General features: G+C 40.3%; 1 protein-coding gene across 3 annotated transcripts in view; it reads right to left on the reverse strand.

Moving 5' to 3' along the window:
• Exoc6b (exocyst complex component 6B) overlaps positions 1-18763 on the reverse strand; it is a 514534-nt gene that overhangs the window by 93849 nt on the left and 401922 nt on the right. For all 3 annotated transcript variants that reach the window (XM_057789522.1, XM_057789516.1, XM_057789518.1), the window contains one exon: positions 16148-16221. In XM_057789522.1, coding sequence (XP_057645505.1) covers positions 16148-16221 — 74 coding nt within the window. The remainder of the gene's footprint in view (positions 1-16147; positions 16222-18763) is intronic.

The raw sequence follows: 18763 nt of genomic DNA on the forward strand, positions 1-18763 counted from the left end.
AAGCAAATATGTTTTGACATTTTCCTTACACCTTTATTTTGCTTGAAATAAAACAGGAAAGAAATTTCAAATGGCATCAGTGACATTTAAATAATTAATTATAAGTTAATTTGAATGTGATCTTTCTTTACCTTCTTAATTTTCTGACTTTAATGATTTAATAATCATTCAGGTTTCTGTATGCTTTGTGCTATAAGTTAATAACAATGGACTTCAATACAGAGTGTCTTCTCTTTCTGTGAACATGTTCATTGGATTCAGTCAGTAAAAATTTTTCTATTCTGAGAGAGAGAGAGAGAGAGAGAGAGAGAGAGAGAAAGAGAGAGAGAAAGAGAGAGAGAAAGAGAGAGAGAGATCTGAGAAACAGGAAGAATACTCTCAGAGGCAGCAATGAAGAGGGCTGCATCAGTAGGTGTATGGGCATGTGTGTGTCTAATCTATAATGTCTTGAAGAACAATAAAAGGCCTCTGGCTTTTACTGAAGAGCAAAGCAGGATGCCACTGTGGGATTTGAGGCAGTGAGTGATAGGATCTAAATTTTACTTTAATTTTTCTCCTGTTTCTTGTTCTACTGAGAACAGTCTGTAGAGAGGCCAGTGAGAAGGCACTGCAAAGACACAGTGTGAAGTGATAGTTTAGTGCTAGATTAGGGGAGAGCTGCAAAAGACTGGGTTGTGAATATGCTTTATGAGAGAGAAAACACAAGTTTTTGATAGACTGTATGCAAGATACAACAAAGCCATTAGTTGAGTAAGGAGACCTGAAGAAGGCACAGTGAGGGGGCAGTTCTGGAGCATTCTATGCTCTCAGAAAAGGACACATGTGGTATGCTGTGCTGCCACACAGGGTGGTGGTGAGTCTGAAGAATGTGTTCAATCTTCAACACATTGCTCCCCCATCCCAACACTTTCTGTTGTTCAGCAGGGATCTTGAGTAAACTACTTGATTTAACAAAAATGATTTAAACATCATTTTGAATATTTTAGCACCCTGGACTTTGTGAGCTGCAGGTATTGGAATTCTGGCCTGTTTCTGGAGTGCCTCTAAGTGGGCCACCAATACCACAGAGGTAAGGGTAGGAGTAACAGTGAGAGGTTCCAGGCTATATCTGCACCGAGAAAATGTCCCTGTGGGAGCACAAGAATGAAAAGGCAAAGTCTGACAGGATGCAGTTGCTCAGAGGGCTCAGAACACAGGACCAAATGCTTGTCTGAAAATACATTTCCTCTGCAAGCAGCAAAGCACAGTAGTAGTGGGAAGCTGTCCACCTGCAGCCTGCTCTCTGGCAGCCCTTCTTCCTGACTCTTACTATGAAGTCTTTTCCTCCTGTTTGCCTGTCTTGCCTATGGTCATGATATCTAAATTCCATTTAACACTATCACATAAAAAGAAAAATGAAGATCATAGAGTGAAGAACAATGATGACTATATTTACTACTAAGTATTTGAGAAAACTATGATATAGAAATGCAATCTAGTTCCACTCACTTCTGAGATGTCACAAAACATTATGAAGTTGATGCATTAGGGCAATAATTATAAAGGCCTAGCATAAGCAAGGACTATGTGACCTATCAGGGGAGGGGACATCAAGGGCAAATAAAAGAGGGTTCCCGCTCTTGATGAACGCAGAATCTAATGAAAGCAGGTGATCAAACAACTAATTATAAAAGCATTTGTAATGAAGGGACATAAAAAATGTCAGGGACTCAAAGAGGGCACAATTAACTACCTAAGAAGGTTGGAGAAGATTTATAAAGAGATGACATTTGAGCCAAACTGTGAAGAAAGGGAAAAAGGTTGTCACTCCATTGAGATAAACACGCAGTGACAGGCAAGGGGAGCCTCAAAATTTTTCCCAAATGAGAGAGGCAATTGCAGTGTCTGAGTGGAGGTTATATGGTGAAAGACAATGGGAGGAGAATACCAAAAAGGCAAGGTGGCACCATACCTGCTTGACCAGGGGGTTGTGCTTTGTTGTTTGGGCAACAGAGAGCTGTCAGCCTCATTGTAAAGTAGGTAAATGACACAACTCACAGTGGTAAGAACAGGGTAAGATCATGAGAAACTAAAGTTGAAAGGACAAGGGACACGCTTGTATCTGTGGCCCCTTGCCACTCGGTCTCTTTTCACTATCACGCCATCCAAGCATGCAGTGAAAGAAGAAAAGGCCACACAGAAAGAAGAAAGGTGGCTAGGCCTTCAAAGAAGACACATGGAAAACTACACTTCTCTTCAATTATTTGACTCGGAAGTCACTGAGCAAGAAGTAAAAGTGTCACATGGAACTGACCCTGGTTGGATTGAGAAGGCAAGGAAATATGTACAGCCATATACAGTTTGTGTGACAAGCAAACCAATCATCCTCCCAGGACTACAGCCAATACTGAGATAACCAGGGATGGTGTGGGAGAATTGTTTGCAATCTGTCAATCATGTTTTAAATAAAATGCTGATTGGCCAGGCAGGAAATATAGGTGGGAAAACAAGACAGGAAGTAGAAATGATGTAATGAGAACAGGAGAATTCTGGGAAGGAGGAAGTTGATTCCTCCCATTCCTGCACAGACCACCGAAGCAGCAGGATGTGATCTGCCCCACTGAAAAAAGGTACTGAGCCACATGGCTAACATAGATCAGAAAAATGGGTTAATCAAGATGTGAGAATTAGCCAGTGAGAGGCTAGAGCTAATGGGACAATCAGCTTATAATTTATGAAGACCTATGTGTGATTTTCTTTGGGGCTAAACAGTTGTGGGATGCTGGGCGGGACAAAAACCCCAACAAACAAGCAGGCCTGGCCCTCCATGTTACACAGGGAAGGATAATGCTTATTCTAGATCATGGTTTGAGAAGTGTCCGTTATCAGCTGGCAGCTCTGTTGCTCTGAGGAGGCAGTGTATTATGATGGGAGTTACCTGGCACAGCACAGCTGCTTAGTTCATGGACAGGAGTGAAAAGAACAGAGGAAAGTGGAAGCATCTGGGGTCTACTATCTTTTCTAAGGGTACCCCCTCAATGATCTACAGGTTTCCCATGACACCCCACCTGGTATTATGTTTGGTTTGTTTTAATCTTTGCTGTTGTTTGTTTACTTTGTGTTTTAAGACAAGATTCCTCAATGAAGGCTAGTCTCACATTAAACCTGCCATCTCTTGCTTGGCTTCTAGCCCCAATCCTTGAAAGTTCTATCTTTTTCCAATAGACCCAATCGGGCAAAGCAAGCCTTTAACACATGGGCCTCTGGTTCACACTTCAGAGCTGCACATGCTGCCCTTTACTAAGAGTTAACTTTTGAGATGTCTTAGTCCTGCCTTTATTGCTTGATTAGATTAAGCTGATTAAATTAGAGATATGTTGAATCAGATAGCAAAGACCATCCATTATAGAGTCAAAATTAAAAACAACAACAACAAAAAAAAAAACAAAAACTATGGTGCTGGGGAAATGGCAGGCAAGAGCACTTGCTGCACAAACATGACTATCTGTATTTGCAGGTGTCAAAACTATCATTGAAAATATCCCAAAGAATATCTCCAAGTGACTATACCTAGTAAGTACTTCATCAAGTTTGAGATTCAAAGCCAATATACAAAACACAGCTGTATTTCCATATGCTCCAAAGGAAGAAATAAACACTGACAGTAAAACAGTAACAGCATTGCAAAGAACATGTGATATGGAATCACTTTGGCAAAATAGGCAAGATTTGCTGAAAGTTACACAGCACCAAGATAGACAATGGAGAGACAACAACCATGAAGGAGAATGCTAAATGTCAGAATGACAATTTTCTCCAACAGATCTACAAATTCAAAATAACCCTGATCAAAACTCCAGAAAGTGATCTTTCATGGCTAAAAGTCAGCCTTTCATTTCCTGCCAGGCCAGTGTGTGTGTGTGTGTGTGTGCGCACATATATACACACACAAATATTCAAATGGTTTAGAATAATCAAACAATGTTTTAGAAGATAAAGTTGGAGAACTCATCCTCTAAGATATCAAGATTTAACACAAAGATCAAGAGAAACTAAAGGGTAAGAAAAGAGAGCAACTAAAAAATACAGGCAATTCAAAAATATATCAACACATTTATGACAAACTAATTTTTTAAAAAATTTTAAACATAATTTAAATTGATTCTTTGGTAATTTCACATCATGCACCCTAGTCCCATCCAAAGGAAAACTTAAAAAATAAAGAAAAATAAAGTAAATAATAAGTACAAATAAAAATATTAAAACAAATAATCAAAAAACACCAAAATATAAAAACACTTCACCCCTTCGTCTTTCCCACCTCTTTTTCCCCTCTTCATTCCTCTTAGTGACACTGGCAGCTGCGGTGTATCATGCAATATACTCTTTTGTTCAAACAGCTTTACTTGCAAATGTTCATTGCATAGTATTTCTTGGTCATGTTCAAGTCCTCTGGTTTTTGGTACACTGTCAGTGTTGGACCCTCACCAAATCTCCTCTCAGATATCCTGCTGTTGCCCTGAGTCATGGAGATACTGCAGCTATGTTCTGCAGGGTCAGGCCCTTCAACACAGTCCAGCAGGTCATAGATAGGGGTAGATGTTGAGGAGAGCCAATTCAAAGCCCTGAAAGTGTGCCTGGGTGGTAGCTGGGTTATTCTATTCAGGTTGCTGGGACCCCCCCCCCCACGTGAGGGGTGGAATCTGCCCTCCCACATTTGCGGTGAAGGGTAGAACCAGCTTTTCCAAGTTTGTGGGTAGCTCTTCTATAAAGGGTGTGGCTAATTTTTTAAAGATTTATTTTATTAATTATGTGTATATGTGTGTCTATGTACATACATGTGGGTCGAAAAGGAGGCATTGGATCACTTGGAGCTGGAATTATAAGGCAAAAGTGAGCTGCACAGCATGAGTACAGGGAACCAAACTCATGCCATCTGCAAGAGTGTTCTTAACTGCTAAGAGATCTCTCCAGCCCCTCTACTGATTTTTGATGAAGCTGTCAAGGCATATCAATAAAGCACATCTTTATAAATAAACTGTGGTGGAACCTGTACTGCACTTCCCATTACAGAGAAAAGATGATACAAGGTATACCATCACAGACTTAAACCTAGAAGCCAGCATTTTAAAGCCTCAAGAAAAAAACAAAATCATTGCGACCTGAGTTAGCTGAAGATTTGTTGTTAAGAGAGGAAACATAAAGCAGGAACAGATTGAAAAGAATAAGCTAATATCACTGTAAATGAAGTGCCATTAAACTTTTTTTAATTAGATTTTTAATGATACTGTTAAGAAAATGAAAAGACACAGAATAAGAAAAAATATTAAACATATTTCCAACAATGGGCTGTTTACCGGAATATGTAGGTGTAAAATGTTTTCAGAACTCAGTCAGAGCTAATTTCAGAACTAGATAAAATGTTTAGTTTAACAATATAAGAATAAGAACAGGTGAATGGATCGGTGATGAGGGTGCCTGCTCTCAAGTGATGACCATTGTAGCTTCTGTCCCAGGACCCACAGTGTAGAAGGAACAATCCAACTCCAAGAAGTTGTCCTCTGACAGCCACACACACACACACAGAGAGAGAGAGAGAGAGAGAGAGAGAGAGAGAGAGAGAGAGAGATTAAAGTGTCACAATGAACCCTGAAAAATGGTAATGTCTCTCTGAGAAACAGTTTGATAAAAGGCTTCTCATAAAATTAAAATATACTTTTATTGATTCAGTAATTCTACTTTCAAGTATTTACTCTGGAGAAATGAAAATATATGTCCACCTAAAACTCCATACATTCCTGCTTATTGTAGATTTATTCATTAGATCCCCAATCAAGAAACAAACCAAATACTAATCAACTGGTGGTAAATGAGAAAGAAAATAATATATACAATGACATACTATTTGACAATAGCAATGAATGAATAACTAGCATAGGCACCAGAGTGCAAAAACTTCAAAGGTGCTGAGTGGATTAAAAACATAACTTTATCATATGGCATTCTGGAAAAGACAAAACTGTCATGTCCAAGATCGCAGGATGGTCAAAACTGAAGACCAGAATAGGGAAATGATCTAGATTCTTAGTCATACTCGTAGGTGTGGAAAATGGTCTAATTGAATTGGAAAGCAGTTTGACATTTTAAAAGAACAATGTTAAACATGAAACCTATGTCCACATGAACACTAGCATGTTAACAACCCAAGTAGGTTTCTCTATAATAGCCTGTATTAGCTACTTTTCTGTTGCTTCGAAAAAATCCCATGACCAAAAAGTGACTTAAGAAAGAAATTATTTTGGGTTGTAATTCCAGAGGGAGAAGAGTTCAACATGGTAGGAAGCATGGCGGCAAGTGAAGGCATAGGGCCCAGAGTAGAAAATTGAGAGCTCATACCCTCAACCATTAGCATGAAGCAGAAAGAGAACTAACTGGAAGGCTTTAAACTCTGAAAGTTCACCCCCAGGACATTCTTTCTCCAATAGGACCACAATCTCCCAAACCTCCCCCAGACAGAACCATCAACTAGGGACCAAGAATACAAATGCCAGAGATTATTTGGGATATTTTTAATTCAAACCACCATAGTTCAAATTAAAACAATAAAACATGTACAAATATGAACAGATCAGTGTAGAAATATAATTCATCAATTAAAAGAATGAATTATTGAAATGGTTATAACTGTGAGGACATTTCAAAATAATGTGTGAACTAAAGAAGCCAGACAGAATACACCAAAGAATATCAACTCTAAAAATTTTGAATTATGATGGTAGAAAGATGGTAGAAAGATGAATGATTCTTCAGAGAAGCAAAAGGAATCCTGTGCATAATAAAACTGTTCTCAGAGGCAATGGTCATACAGAAATGTACACTTACCAAACTCAAAGAACATACATTTTGTTGAAAAAAAATTATACCTCCATGAAATTGAAGGTAATCAAGAAGGACCTACTGTAAGATATGAGTCACCCACAGGAATGGCTTCTTCTGTATGAGCCTGCTGACTGCAGGTCCCTGCTTGCTTTTATTTCTCTCAGGAAGGAGACTTACTTCTTCCTGGGTACCACTGACCCAGAGAACCAACCTTTGTAACTTGCCTTTACTCCTCAACTTACACTCTGGCTGCTTTCCACCCTGGTGCTGTTCTGTTTCAGCTTACCCGTCAGGACTTGATGCAGACTGTCCTGGTTCTCCTTTCTCATCAGTCCTATCTTATTCCTTTACTCCTTCCTGGTTTCTGAACTTGCCTAGAAGGTATCTTTAGGTTAGGGCTTTGGATTGGGGGGGGGGGGGGGGGCATTTGCTCCTCAGGAGTCCAGGTAGCTGAGGATAGCCTATAGCCAAGTTTTTTTGCTTGTGTGTTTTTCAAAGTGAAATATATTCCAATTTCTTAAATCTGTACCTTTGCTGTCACTTGCTGCTGCTTTGGTGGCTGTCAGTGATGTAGGTGTGGAACATGAGTTCCAAGGCCTAGTCCAGCTGCCTTCTTGGATGGAATGAATGAACTCTAGTAGAGCTAACACACCCGAGGTCAGTGCTCACAACTCAGAAGCTTTCACTCCGCTAGCACCAACACACCTTCCAACAGTATGGCTGCTTGCAGTGAATAAAACTGTGATGATTCGGCACCTCTGCTTCTAAAGATGGGACTGTGTCAGAAACCCCTAAGTTCCAGATGTGTGGGTATGCATACACATGCCAGGTGTTGAATACAGGAGAGAGCTCTTGGATTGGCTTGGGGGGGGGGTGGCAAAGCATAGTGGAGCTCCTTGGGCTACCTGGCAGGCTTCTCAGGCCTCTAAGATGAAGCAAAAGGAGGTCAGTGATACAATCTATGGACTAAAGTAGAAACCACCAGCAATCCACTATACTATACTTGTTAGGACTTTACTCTCACAGTCTAAAACAGAATGTAGCCCTAACTTCTGAGCTGACAGACCTGGTAGGAAACTATGGAGAGTGATGCTGGCAAGTTATGGTAGTCCTTCTGCTGGTAAAAAGAGCAGAGGGTTGTGGCAGAACAGACCCATTTGTGGAAACTGTTGTTTTAACATGCAGTATAAAAGGTCTTCAGTACTCTTCCAAGATATAGTAAAACATGTGGACAGTCAAGCTAACTCCTGGCTGTGGCCAGACGAGCTAACAGTAATAGCAGACAATGAAAACCTGAGAGGCCCATTAGCTAAAAGGACAAACCTAATGCATTTTTTTCATGGGAAAATATGCCAAAAATCTGCTGTGTTGCTCCTAGGTACCCAAAAGGTCTCTCACCTACATATCCAAAAGAACTTTGTTCTCTGTCTTCATACATTTGCCATTTAAACACCATAAGCACCCTAGCAAGGTCCACAGCACATGGCATCCATATGTAGTTCTGCCAAGCACACAATTAACAGGAAAGGGCCATCAAACAAGCCAAAAGCTAATAGTCTACCAAGCACTACCACACAAAGAACCAAGGGCTTATGTCCTACATTGTCATGAACTAGGTGTCTTCTTCATCTGAACAAGTCAAAGACCCTAGAAAATACACAGTGAAGTTCATCAGACCTTCCAGCTTCCCTTCATGGACCCAAACTTTATTGAGTGAACGAGTGAACAAATACACGAATGAATGGTCTGCTCTGGTGAACCGCATGGCTTCTGTGCAGCTGTCCTCCACTGCCAGCGGTCTTTCTCCTGACTCCCAGACTCCTAGAGCGATTCCACAGAGATTTCTGCAATTAGAACTCCTACATGGTGAGAGGATGCCGAGCAGAAAACAGCTCTCCTTTATCAACCTATTCGCTTCTGACTTGGGCAGATAACTCCTGAGCTTGCATGCTGACACTCAGGTTTACACGCAATTAAAAAGGTCCCCTTCAAGCAACAGTACTTGGGAAGGGCTTCTGTGAACATTTTCTGGTGGTCTTTTTCTAGTATTGAAAGGATTGTATTCACTGTGCCCTATCTTGACCTATGCTGATCCAACCATAGCTTATATAAGGCTGGAGGTCATGTTTAGTCAATGTTTCCATCTGTCTTTTCACAGAACAATGTTAGATCTACCAACTAAAGAACAGGAGTTTCTATTTCCTATTAGTTTTCTTTGATGGAGGAGGTATAATCCTCAAGGGCACAAGTGTCAGTAAAACAATGTGGGCAAAATATTACTTCATCAAAACAAACAAACGAAAAAACAAACCTTCGTTTCCAAAGGCCAAAGACCGTCTTTTGAAGTTTTGAGGTTAACGACCATTTTTATACCAGGCTGCTATCAACTCGAGTTAAAAGTCCTTTTCTGAGAACCTGGGTATCAGTGTATAACATAACATAACTGTCCATGTCTCAGGGGTCTCGTAGGAAGATTTTGCAACTGTGCCTAAAACTGAACAAAGCACACACACACAAAATACCTAAGGAGAGTAGCATCCCCTTGAAGCACCAGAAGTACCCGAAAAGTGACAAAAGGAAAGGCTGAAAGCTGAAAGGCCTGTTTTACATGCAGAGCTGGATTTAAGAACGGAAGTATACAGTAGGGGTCCTATCTCCTTCACTATATTTTATCCACCTCTCAATGATGTCGAACAAGATGCTAAGAGAATGCTTCCTGAATCTGGTATCTGTATCCAAGTGTGTGCTGTGCCTATGTCAAGAAACAAAACATGGTCTGTAGAATTTTTAGTGAAAGTAAGAGCAGGTAGTCAGATAAAATATCACCATATACCTCTTCTGACCACCAAATGCCTCAAAACATGATCTGGATTTCATGCCCGGTCTGTCTTCCCCATATAGTCACGCCACTATCTTAGTGGTACAGATTGTCTTTACCAGAATAGGTTGCTTTAAGGTCTATGGGTGCCCATCCTTTTGATACTATAACATAATGTTGCCATCCAGAAAATTCAAGTACAAGAATTATACCTTTGGGTCATAAACAGTAGCAAACAACTGTCATAAAGTTTTAAGTAAGTTATGATTTTGTCGAGCCACATTCAGAACTGTCCAGGGCCACTTGTGGCCTTCGGGCCATGGGGTACACACAGCAGGACCATTTCTTCCAGCCCTACTATCCACATGAGTCTCGTAGTCTATAATTTATCAACTGATGTGTCTTCTGACTGGAGTATATGACTCCTGAGCCTATAGACTGACACTCAGGTTTACACAAAATTGAAAAGGACCCCTTCCAAGCAACAGTGCTTAGCAAGAGCTTTTGTGGAAAAAAAAAATTGGTCCATACAGTTTCCTGATATGATGGTTTGAGTGAAAATGGCCCCCAATAGGCTTATATATTAAAATGCTTGGTCCCTAGCTGGTGGAGCTGTTTTGGGAAAGATTAGGAGGTGTGGCCTTGTCAGAGGATCTGTGTCACTATGGTTGGGTGTTGAAGTTACAAAAGTCCATGCCAGGCGCAGCCTCTTTTCTCTCTGCCTCCTACTCGTAGGTCAGTTCTAAATGCTCATCTACTGCTCTAGTGCCAGGCCTGCTTGCCTAATGCCATGGTGCCTGCCATGATGGTGAAGGACTCACCCTCTCAAACTAGAAGCAAGGTCCCAGTTAAGTGAGTTATTTTTTAAGTTGCCTTGGTCATGGTGTCTTCTCACAGCAATGGAAAAGTAACTGAGACACATGATAAAGGGATCTTAACACTTCTCTCTGATGTCCTCCACCAAGAATGTCTCTTTCATGAACTCATTCCCCTACTACCCAACCCCTAGCACTGTTCTCCATTAGGAATCTTTGTGCCAGGAATGGTGACAAATTTCTATAATTCCAGAACTCAGGGGCTTGAGGTAGAAGGATCAAGAGTACAAGTCCAACCTAGGCTACACAGTGAGGGCCTGCCAACTGTGATAATAATGATGATGATAAAAAAATAATAATAATTTTGGAAACTGTCTAAAAGTCCATCACATTCCAGCAGGTTCAGACTAGTATGAAGAAGCATTTGTGGGAGATGGCTTCCTGCTAGCAACTTCTTGTTTGTGATAAGAAAGAAACTGATAACTGGCACCTTGGGCCTTTTGAGATATGCATCTGTCTCATTCCTACCTGCCTCTGGGAAAGTCTCCCAGTTAGGCAGTAATTTAGAATGGATCAGAGGGATATTTTGATGTGTGTTCGATCACAGAATCAGCCTTTGATGTAAGTGGGTTTTCTACTAAGACTAGCATTCAAATGGTTAAGAGAGGGAAGGTTCATCTTAGGAAACACATAATGTTCAATATACATAGACATTTGATTTTAAAACAAAACCTTTATTGAGTATAATCAAGACATAACAGAAAATAGGAGGTGATGCTGGACAAAAGTTTCTGAGTTGTTCTCCCATTCTAAGTAAAGTTATTGGTTCCTTTTTACTTTAACAAAAATAGCATCATAGTCTGTTCCACAGCTACAAAGAAGTGGACAGGCATCTCTTTAGGCACACTGTTGTTTTCAAGGCCAGGCGTGACTGTGCAATGGAAATGCACTGTGTTTACTTTAGACACAGGCAAGAAGTTGGGGAATAAGTGCCCTAGAGGGAATATCTGCAGCTCATTCTAAAAAAAGCCCAGATATCTTGGGATAGCTCAGTGTGGAAGTACCTTGCCAACAAGTTTCATTCAGTAGATCTGATGCAATGTCATAGGCTTGTTCATTCAGCTTTACAAAAATTTAACAGTAAGTAACTGCTGGAGCTAAGAAGCAGAGGATACGGTGATTATTACCAAGGAAAGAACATCAAAAACTGTTAAGTGTTTGTCAGATATGGACAGTGAACACTGAAAACTAAAAGAAAGAGAACACATCTTTGGGAGTTAGATGCCCTCACAGTGAATGTGAATAATATAACATCAGTGCCAAATAGTTTAGGGTGGCACAATTTACAGTTTTGAAGGAGGAGGATAAATGGGACATTCAAAAGAGATTCTCAAGGAAATGGAACAGCAGAGAATAAAGACAAAATAAGAAAATTTAAGGGATAAGAGTTAAAGAAAATTCTAATATCCAAAGAAATAAAGTCTACATTTTAGTTAAGCCAATACACACTACACTGAAACATACACACACACACACACACACAGACATTATAGTCTAATTTTCTTCCACTTTAACTCTTTAAATGAGCATTTTGCAGCTCTTTGTGCCTATAATGACCCTCTTTTGTACTTACAAGATTCAATCCTGCCTCTGATTTACACTTTTCATATATAAGCATTCCATTCCAGCTAGAATATGAGGTGCATCTTATGTTCCAATTTCTTTAATTTGAACTAACCTTGAGACTAGCTAAGGACAGAATGGTGTGGCAGAAGTGATGATCTGCTGGTTCTGAGCATAGACCTCAATAGGTTTGCCCACTTCCTCTCTTGGAACACTTGCCAAATGGTTTGATCAGGCCACATGGAGCAGAGAAGAGCTGACTGTAGACACCAAGAGCCTCCACACTGCCCAATCTTTTCAGTCCAGCAGCTGACTGCAGTATGGAGATTTGCTCAACTACCCAGAGCTGCTGATTAGAAGAGTCCTGGGCTTCACATACGGTTCAAGATAATATGTTATGGGAGTCAAACAACTGGGATAATATGTTATGGGAGTCATACAACGTTCTTATGTCTGTAAGACAATACTTATCACAACATGTCCATATTAGAATTAAAAACTTGGCGATCAGCATTTGCTCCTTTGGGAGAAGTCATAGCCATTCTCACTGTGTATTTGCTGTTTACCACTTAAGCTCTGTGCACAGCAGGCACTCATAGTTTGATGAAATGAACTGAAATGAAAATCTAATGCTAATATTCAACAGCATTTTTACTTCATGTTTTGCCACAGAACTGTTAAAAAGTCAAGAGTCACTAAGAATCTATTGTTGGCCCTCTATAATTTCTAAAGATTAATAACTAGAGGCCACTGACTCCAGGAGTGTGTATGTCACTTTAAAAAAGTTCACTAAACGAGGGTCTATTTTGTCCTCAAACTTTAACATTACCTAAGCTTGGAAACTGAAATAAATATACACACATTTTTGCAAGAAAATTGTACTGAAATTGAACTTTTATAACATAAGTATAAAATGCTAAAAAGAAAGACCTTTCAATTTGTACTGTATAGTTTATTATGAATAGCAGATTTTCTAATCCTAGAATCTTAACAAATGAAAAGTATATGTCAATGTATTTTACCTCTGAAATATCATGAAAGCTTGTAAATCCAAAATGTCATTTCCCTTTTTACCTTAAGAAGTAGTAAAATGGAAATAAAGTAAGTGAAAAGGATAAACAGCTTTTTGATCTACATCTATTTTTCTTTCTAATATAATTGCAGAGCTTTTAAATGACATTCTACCACTATAGACTATACAGAGACTTTTTCATCAACATTTATGTTTTGAATATGTTTTAAATTAGCATTCACCTAATTGCATCTGAAAGTCTAACTGACACAAGAGAATATGAGCACACGATCAGCATGACACTACTAGAAGCCAGAGAGGCAAACAACCAGTACCTGAATGGCACTGGGAAAGCATGCACATTACAGTATACCAAGACAGACCCCTTCTCACATGGACATTCACCATACATTCTGCCTTTTGTGGCTCTGCTTAGGCCAGGCACAGCTATTAAATCTGTTAATAAGCTAATTAATGAAATCAGAGCCTAAAAAGGTTTAGAGCTGTGAGAACGCTGGAATCTGTGAGCCGATGCATCTGAAACAACAGGGCTAGGGAAAGCCCCACATCCAGGTTCAGTCATGATACCATCTACAAGTCAGGCAGGAAGCACTATTGCAAGAAGAAAAGACACCAGCACCAGGAAAGGGGATATCTTGTAGCTTAAGAACAGAAAGTCAAAGCCACAACTTCTAAAACAAGCAGACAATGAACACAGACTCAAAGGGTTATCCTTGAGATAGGGTATGGCCATTTTCATGATAATGAGACTGCCTGATGGTGAACTTCTTGCTTTGGGTAGAGTTCTCCCCAAAGGAGACACAACACACAGTCTGGGCTGGGTGTTCTGCAAAGACGAAGGAATATGTCAAGTTCTAATTGTACAATTTTAGGACTATTTAAAGTTCTGCTTTAGGATTGTGAGGAATTCAAACAACAGGACACTTAACCATGTCTCATCTTATTTAACATAAGTTACTCCTATAGTAACATACAAACAGGAAGTCTCCCTATAGTTTGAACATCTGAGAAGGCCTAGATGAATGAAAAATAAAAGCTGTTTTCAGAACAGGATGTGAAAGAATCATTTTGCATTATGTCAGTCTATTCGTTAACACAGCCTTAAACTAAGGACGTGGTTTGAATCATCGAGGCTGGGAATTGTCCCTTTCCTACTGCTATAACAGAGAGGTGTGAGTAGACTTTAGGTGACAGGTTGAAGAGGAAGAAACACAGTCTGTCATGGTCAGTAAAATTTTGTAGTTTGGGCTTTATCATTTAAGCATCATAAAAGAAACTCTGGGTGTGGGGTACAGCACAAATAGGAACTTCAGCATTCACACCTCTGCTCACCTTGAGCTCACAGGTACTGGAGCATTCACCACTGACTCAGCCCACCTCACCCTGGATGTGCTTTCCCACTTCTCACCCACATCACATTTTCTGTGAATACTATAGGTGTCCAAACCACAAACTAGTGAATGACATTTCCTTTGCATCAACAGCGGAAAAGGAATGACTTTTTCTAGTGTACATTCTTCCAGCGAAAATCACTTTCTGTTCTCCAAGAAGCATGAATTGGCTTAGAGGTTTCAGAGAACAAATTGGCGAGGGAAGGAATGGATCCCCACTGAACCCTAAAGCAAAATCTCAATCTTCCCATCTTAGATAAAAGGCTAAAACTTGGGTACCTCAAATCTACAGGTGGAAGGTGTTCAGTGTGGAGGGAGATGGCTTATTTCTGACAATGCTAGAAAAGCATTATGAAAAAGAACCCCAACCCAGCCCCCAAATATTAAGTTGACACACGTTTCTGGGACGTGATCTGAATCCTCAAACCTTGGCAGGTTTATAGACACATGATTCTGCTGAACAGGGCTTTCCAAAATTGTCACTGATGACAGATTACACTGCCCATCCACAAGGGTCCAGGGCTAGCTCAGGCCATCCATTATGGGTTAAAAGCTATTCCAGCAGGAATCCAGTCACAGTGGTAAGGAGGTTACCCAGACAAGGGGTTCTACAGCTTTAAGAAACACCCTGGGCATCTACAAGTTTTCAGAATGCAAACTATGTCAGCTCTGAAAACAAGAGGCACTGCATCATTATGGCAGGAGAAACAAAGCCAGCCCCCTTCTAAAACAGACAAAAAAAGATTGTTTTAATAGGAAAGAAGCATCAGTCAGTGATGCTCACTTCATTTGCACTTTCTATCCAACCCCATCCATCTTCAGAGTGAAGAGATGACAGAGCAGTTACAGCTCTCCCTTCTGGCCCCCACACGTCTTTTTCTACTATACCCAAAACACCAGGCCTATCAACCCACCCTTTCCAGCCTGCAAGAACAGCACTATGGGTGGCCTTGCTTTCGTGTGGACTTGCCAAAGCTCAGGTAGACCTAAGTACTAGCCTCTGTCATGATACTGTAACAGGACTTCCCATCTGGCTAGCATGTCTGGTCAGAATCTTAGAAAACCATCTTCAAGCACTACCCTTCTGTTGCTGATGGCTGACCACATTTTACACAGGAGGTAACAGAAGGTGTGAGGAAGCAGAAAAAAGTCAACAAACTGGACTAACAACCCAGAAAGGAAAACATTTCATTTTCCTTCGATACTGCAGGCTACATTATCCACACACAAAGTTCTCCAGGCGGGCAGTCTCTGCATCAGTGCACCTGCTTAGCATGGGTTTGACGAGTCATCTTTTCGCTGTGTCTGCAGAAGTCAATGGCTACACAATGGACCGCATCACTTGAGGGTCACTTGAGTCCCTCTACTCTGTGGATCCCTCTTCCCACCCCCTGCCTTCCCTTCTACCCACAAAACCTTTACTCCACCATAGCTAAGGATCTCAGATAGCTAAATAAAAGAGGTGGCCTCAAACACAGGGAAAAGCCCTTAGGTCTCCAGTGTGAATCACCAATGCCAAAACTCCTCCCCTCCCCTCTTCCTTAAGACCTGATGGTCTTCAGTCACACATCTTAAAAGAAAAACAAAAAACAAAAACACAAAGACTTACTTGTCTCAAGTCGATGAAGGCCAACTGCAGCGTGTCCTCCTGGAACCCAGGCACCGGGCCGGATCTGGCAAACTCTGTGGGAAAGAAAAGAGGATAAAAAGCGCCTTTAACTAACCATGGACAGGGAGATTGGCAGACGGATGACAGGGAAGACAAGAGAGGCTGGGGGAGAGGAGGACTGAGCTTCTATGGAGTCATGTCTCTCTCCCTTCAGCTTCTTTGTTGGCCCTTCAAAATTCGTGTCATCAAAACACCATTAATTCCAGCATCCTGACAGCAAGGAAACTGTACTAATTCGACCTGAAATTTATTCCCATGAGCCGCACTGGGCTTCAGAGTATTTGTTTTGTGAATGGGCAAACAACTTGCAAAGGAGGAAGGGAGGGGGGAAAAGAAAAAAGTTTTTCCTCTCAACACAATAAAATCTTCAGCTGAGAAACTCTTTTCAGTTCCGAAAGCTATTTATATTTCAGATCGCTGAAGGAATTTTCTAATTTCACGCTTGTCACCTCATTCCCTAAGCATTTATCAAAAATATTCCCTGCCACATCATTAATTATTCCCTCACTGATTATTTGTATTATCTCATGAGTGCCAACCTCCTACACAACACATACGCACACACATCACTAGCAGAAGCAGTAGCTGCTGCTGCTGCGCCCTGATCTGAGTTTGGCTTAGAAAAGCAAAGCAGTATTGGCAGATATGAAGATGCCCACCTGGATGAAGCTTACTGCAAATGTTAAGGGCCACTTGCATATGCTTGTCCTTCTATTGCAGTCTTTGCCTTTGACTTCATTTTCATGCTAATAAAAATCCCATCGTCTCTTCCCTCCACCTGTTTCCTCTTAGGCTGAAGAGGTTCACATGGATGCTATCTGTAGTTACAGTAGCACCTTGAGACCACGATCCCTGATAATTCTGGCTTCCATGTCATTAACAAGAAAAAAATTACCTAGGGCTACAGGGACAAATGCTAGTACTGGTAAGAATGTCAAGTTTTATTGTCCCTGAGCTCTGCTTATTAGGAAACCAAAAGGTCTGAAGTTCCCTCCACACTGACAAGCACATATACAGTCAAAATATGTATATTTACTGTATCTTCAATTCTTCTTGTGAAGTCAAAACATGATGAACATTTCATATCCATCTACTAATTACATTAACACCAGTTCGAGTACTTAAAAATACATGAAGTATTTTCTTTTCAAACATATATTCCCCACCCAAGTTGGAATTTGAGAACTCATAGAACTGGTATATTTTTCTTTTTTATAGCTGGAAAACTAGGTGACTCTCTATACAGGATATATTCAAAAGATGATGTATGAACAATGATGGCTGCTCATTTGCCTATGTCTCCTCTTTCCACCCATTTTGAAACTGTAACAGATTCACAAAAAATCCTTGCCCCAGTTTTAAATAGTAATGCCAATAACTTAGTCTGTAGTGACAAGGGGACATTATATGAAAGGATTACAAATCAATATGTCAAACTAATTTAAATATAGTACAAATGTACTATATACCCACATACAAAATACTCTTATTATAAACATTTCAAACAAAAAGGATGCATAAAAAAAGACTTTGACTCTGAATATAGTGTCTTAGTAAAGTTAGTTTGCTTTAAGAAGAAAACTCACATGCCACTTAGACACCAACATTATCCAAAGGAGGACCCAAGTTTCAAAAGAGTAAAGTTTTAAAACTGTACAAACATTTGGTGACAAACACGTTAAAGGAAAGCTTGACACAGTGTACCCTGTATATCAATAATGACATGCAATAAACAATAGAAAGAATCACATCTGATAAACTAGTGTGCAGGAACTGTGTATCCCAAATGTACATTTTCCTCACCTTATGCTTGTATTGAAAGAAGTTCTTTAAATTCTAGCTATGACCTCTCGCCCCAATAGCCTTGTTAAGTGTTCAGTTTACACACACTTCCTCCGAGGTTGACAGACTACCTTGAGTGGCTAGAGTTGCCTCATTTAAAGCATTATTTCAAGTCCTCTTTATCAAGAGGAGTTCTGGTTGAGTGAAAATGCCTAACTACTGAGATGTTCCTGCTGTCCTATGTCCAACTCAACAGAATTACCCATGCACACCACTGAAAGGCTTGGGAGCTAGGTTTGTATTCATGTCACTCCTCACTGAACATGCTCTCTGGAGGACAGATAAACCAACTCAGGAGTCTGAATGTGCTATATGCTGAACTCTCAGTCACTTTACCAACCTGATTTTTATGACTGATGTGGATGCCCCTCTGTATGCTGTGAATATATTTTATTACCACTGATTAATAAAGAAGCTGATTTGGCCAATAGCCAGGGAGACTAGAGCCATGTGGGAAATACAAGCAAAGATAAAGGGAAAAAGAAGGCAGAGTTAGGGAGATGCCAGCAGCTGCTGGAGAAGATGTGAGGTAACAAGACACGAGCCTTGTGTAAAATACAGAATAATGGAAATGGGTTATTTTAAGTTTTAAGAGCTAATTAATAATAAGCCTGAGCCATCAGCCAAACTTTTATAATTAATATAAGCCTCTGAGTATTTATTTGGAAACTGGTGGACGGGAGAGAAACCTCCAGTTACATCAAATCCTCAGGT

This window comes from Chionomys nivalis, chromosome 1, assembly GCF_950005125.1.
Source record: "Chionomys nivalis chromosome 1, mChiNiv1.1, whole genome shotgun sequence".
Lineage (NCBI taxonomy): Eukaryota > Metazoa > Chordata > Mammalia > Rodentia > Cricetidae > Chionomys > Chionomys nivalis.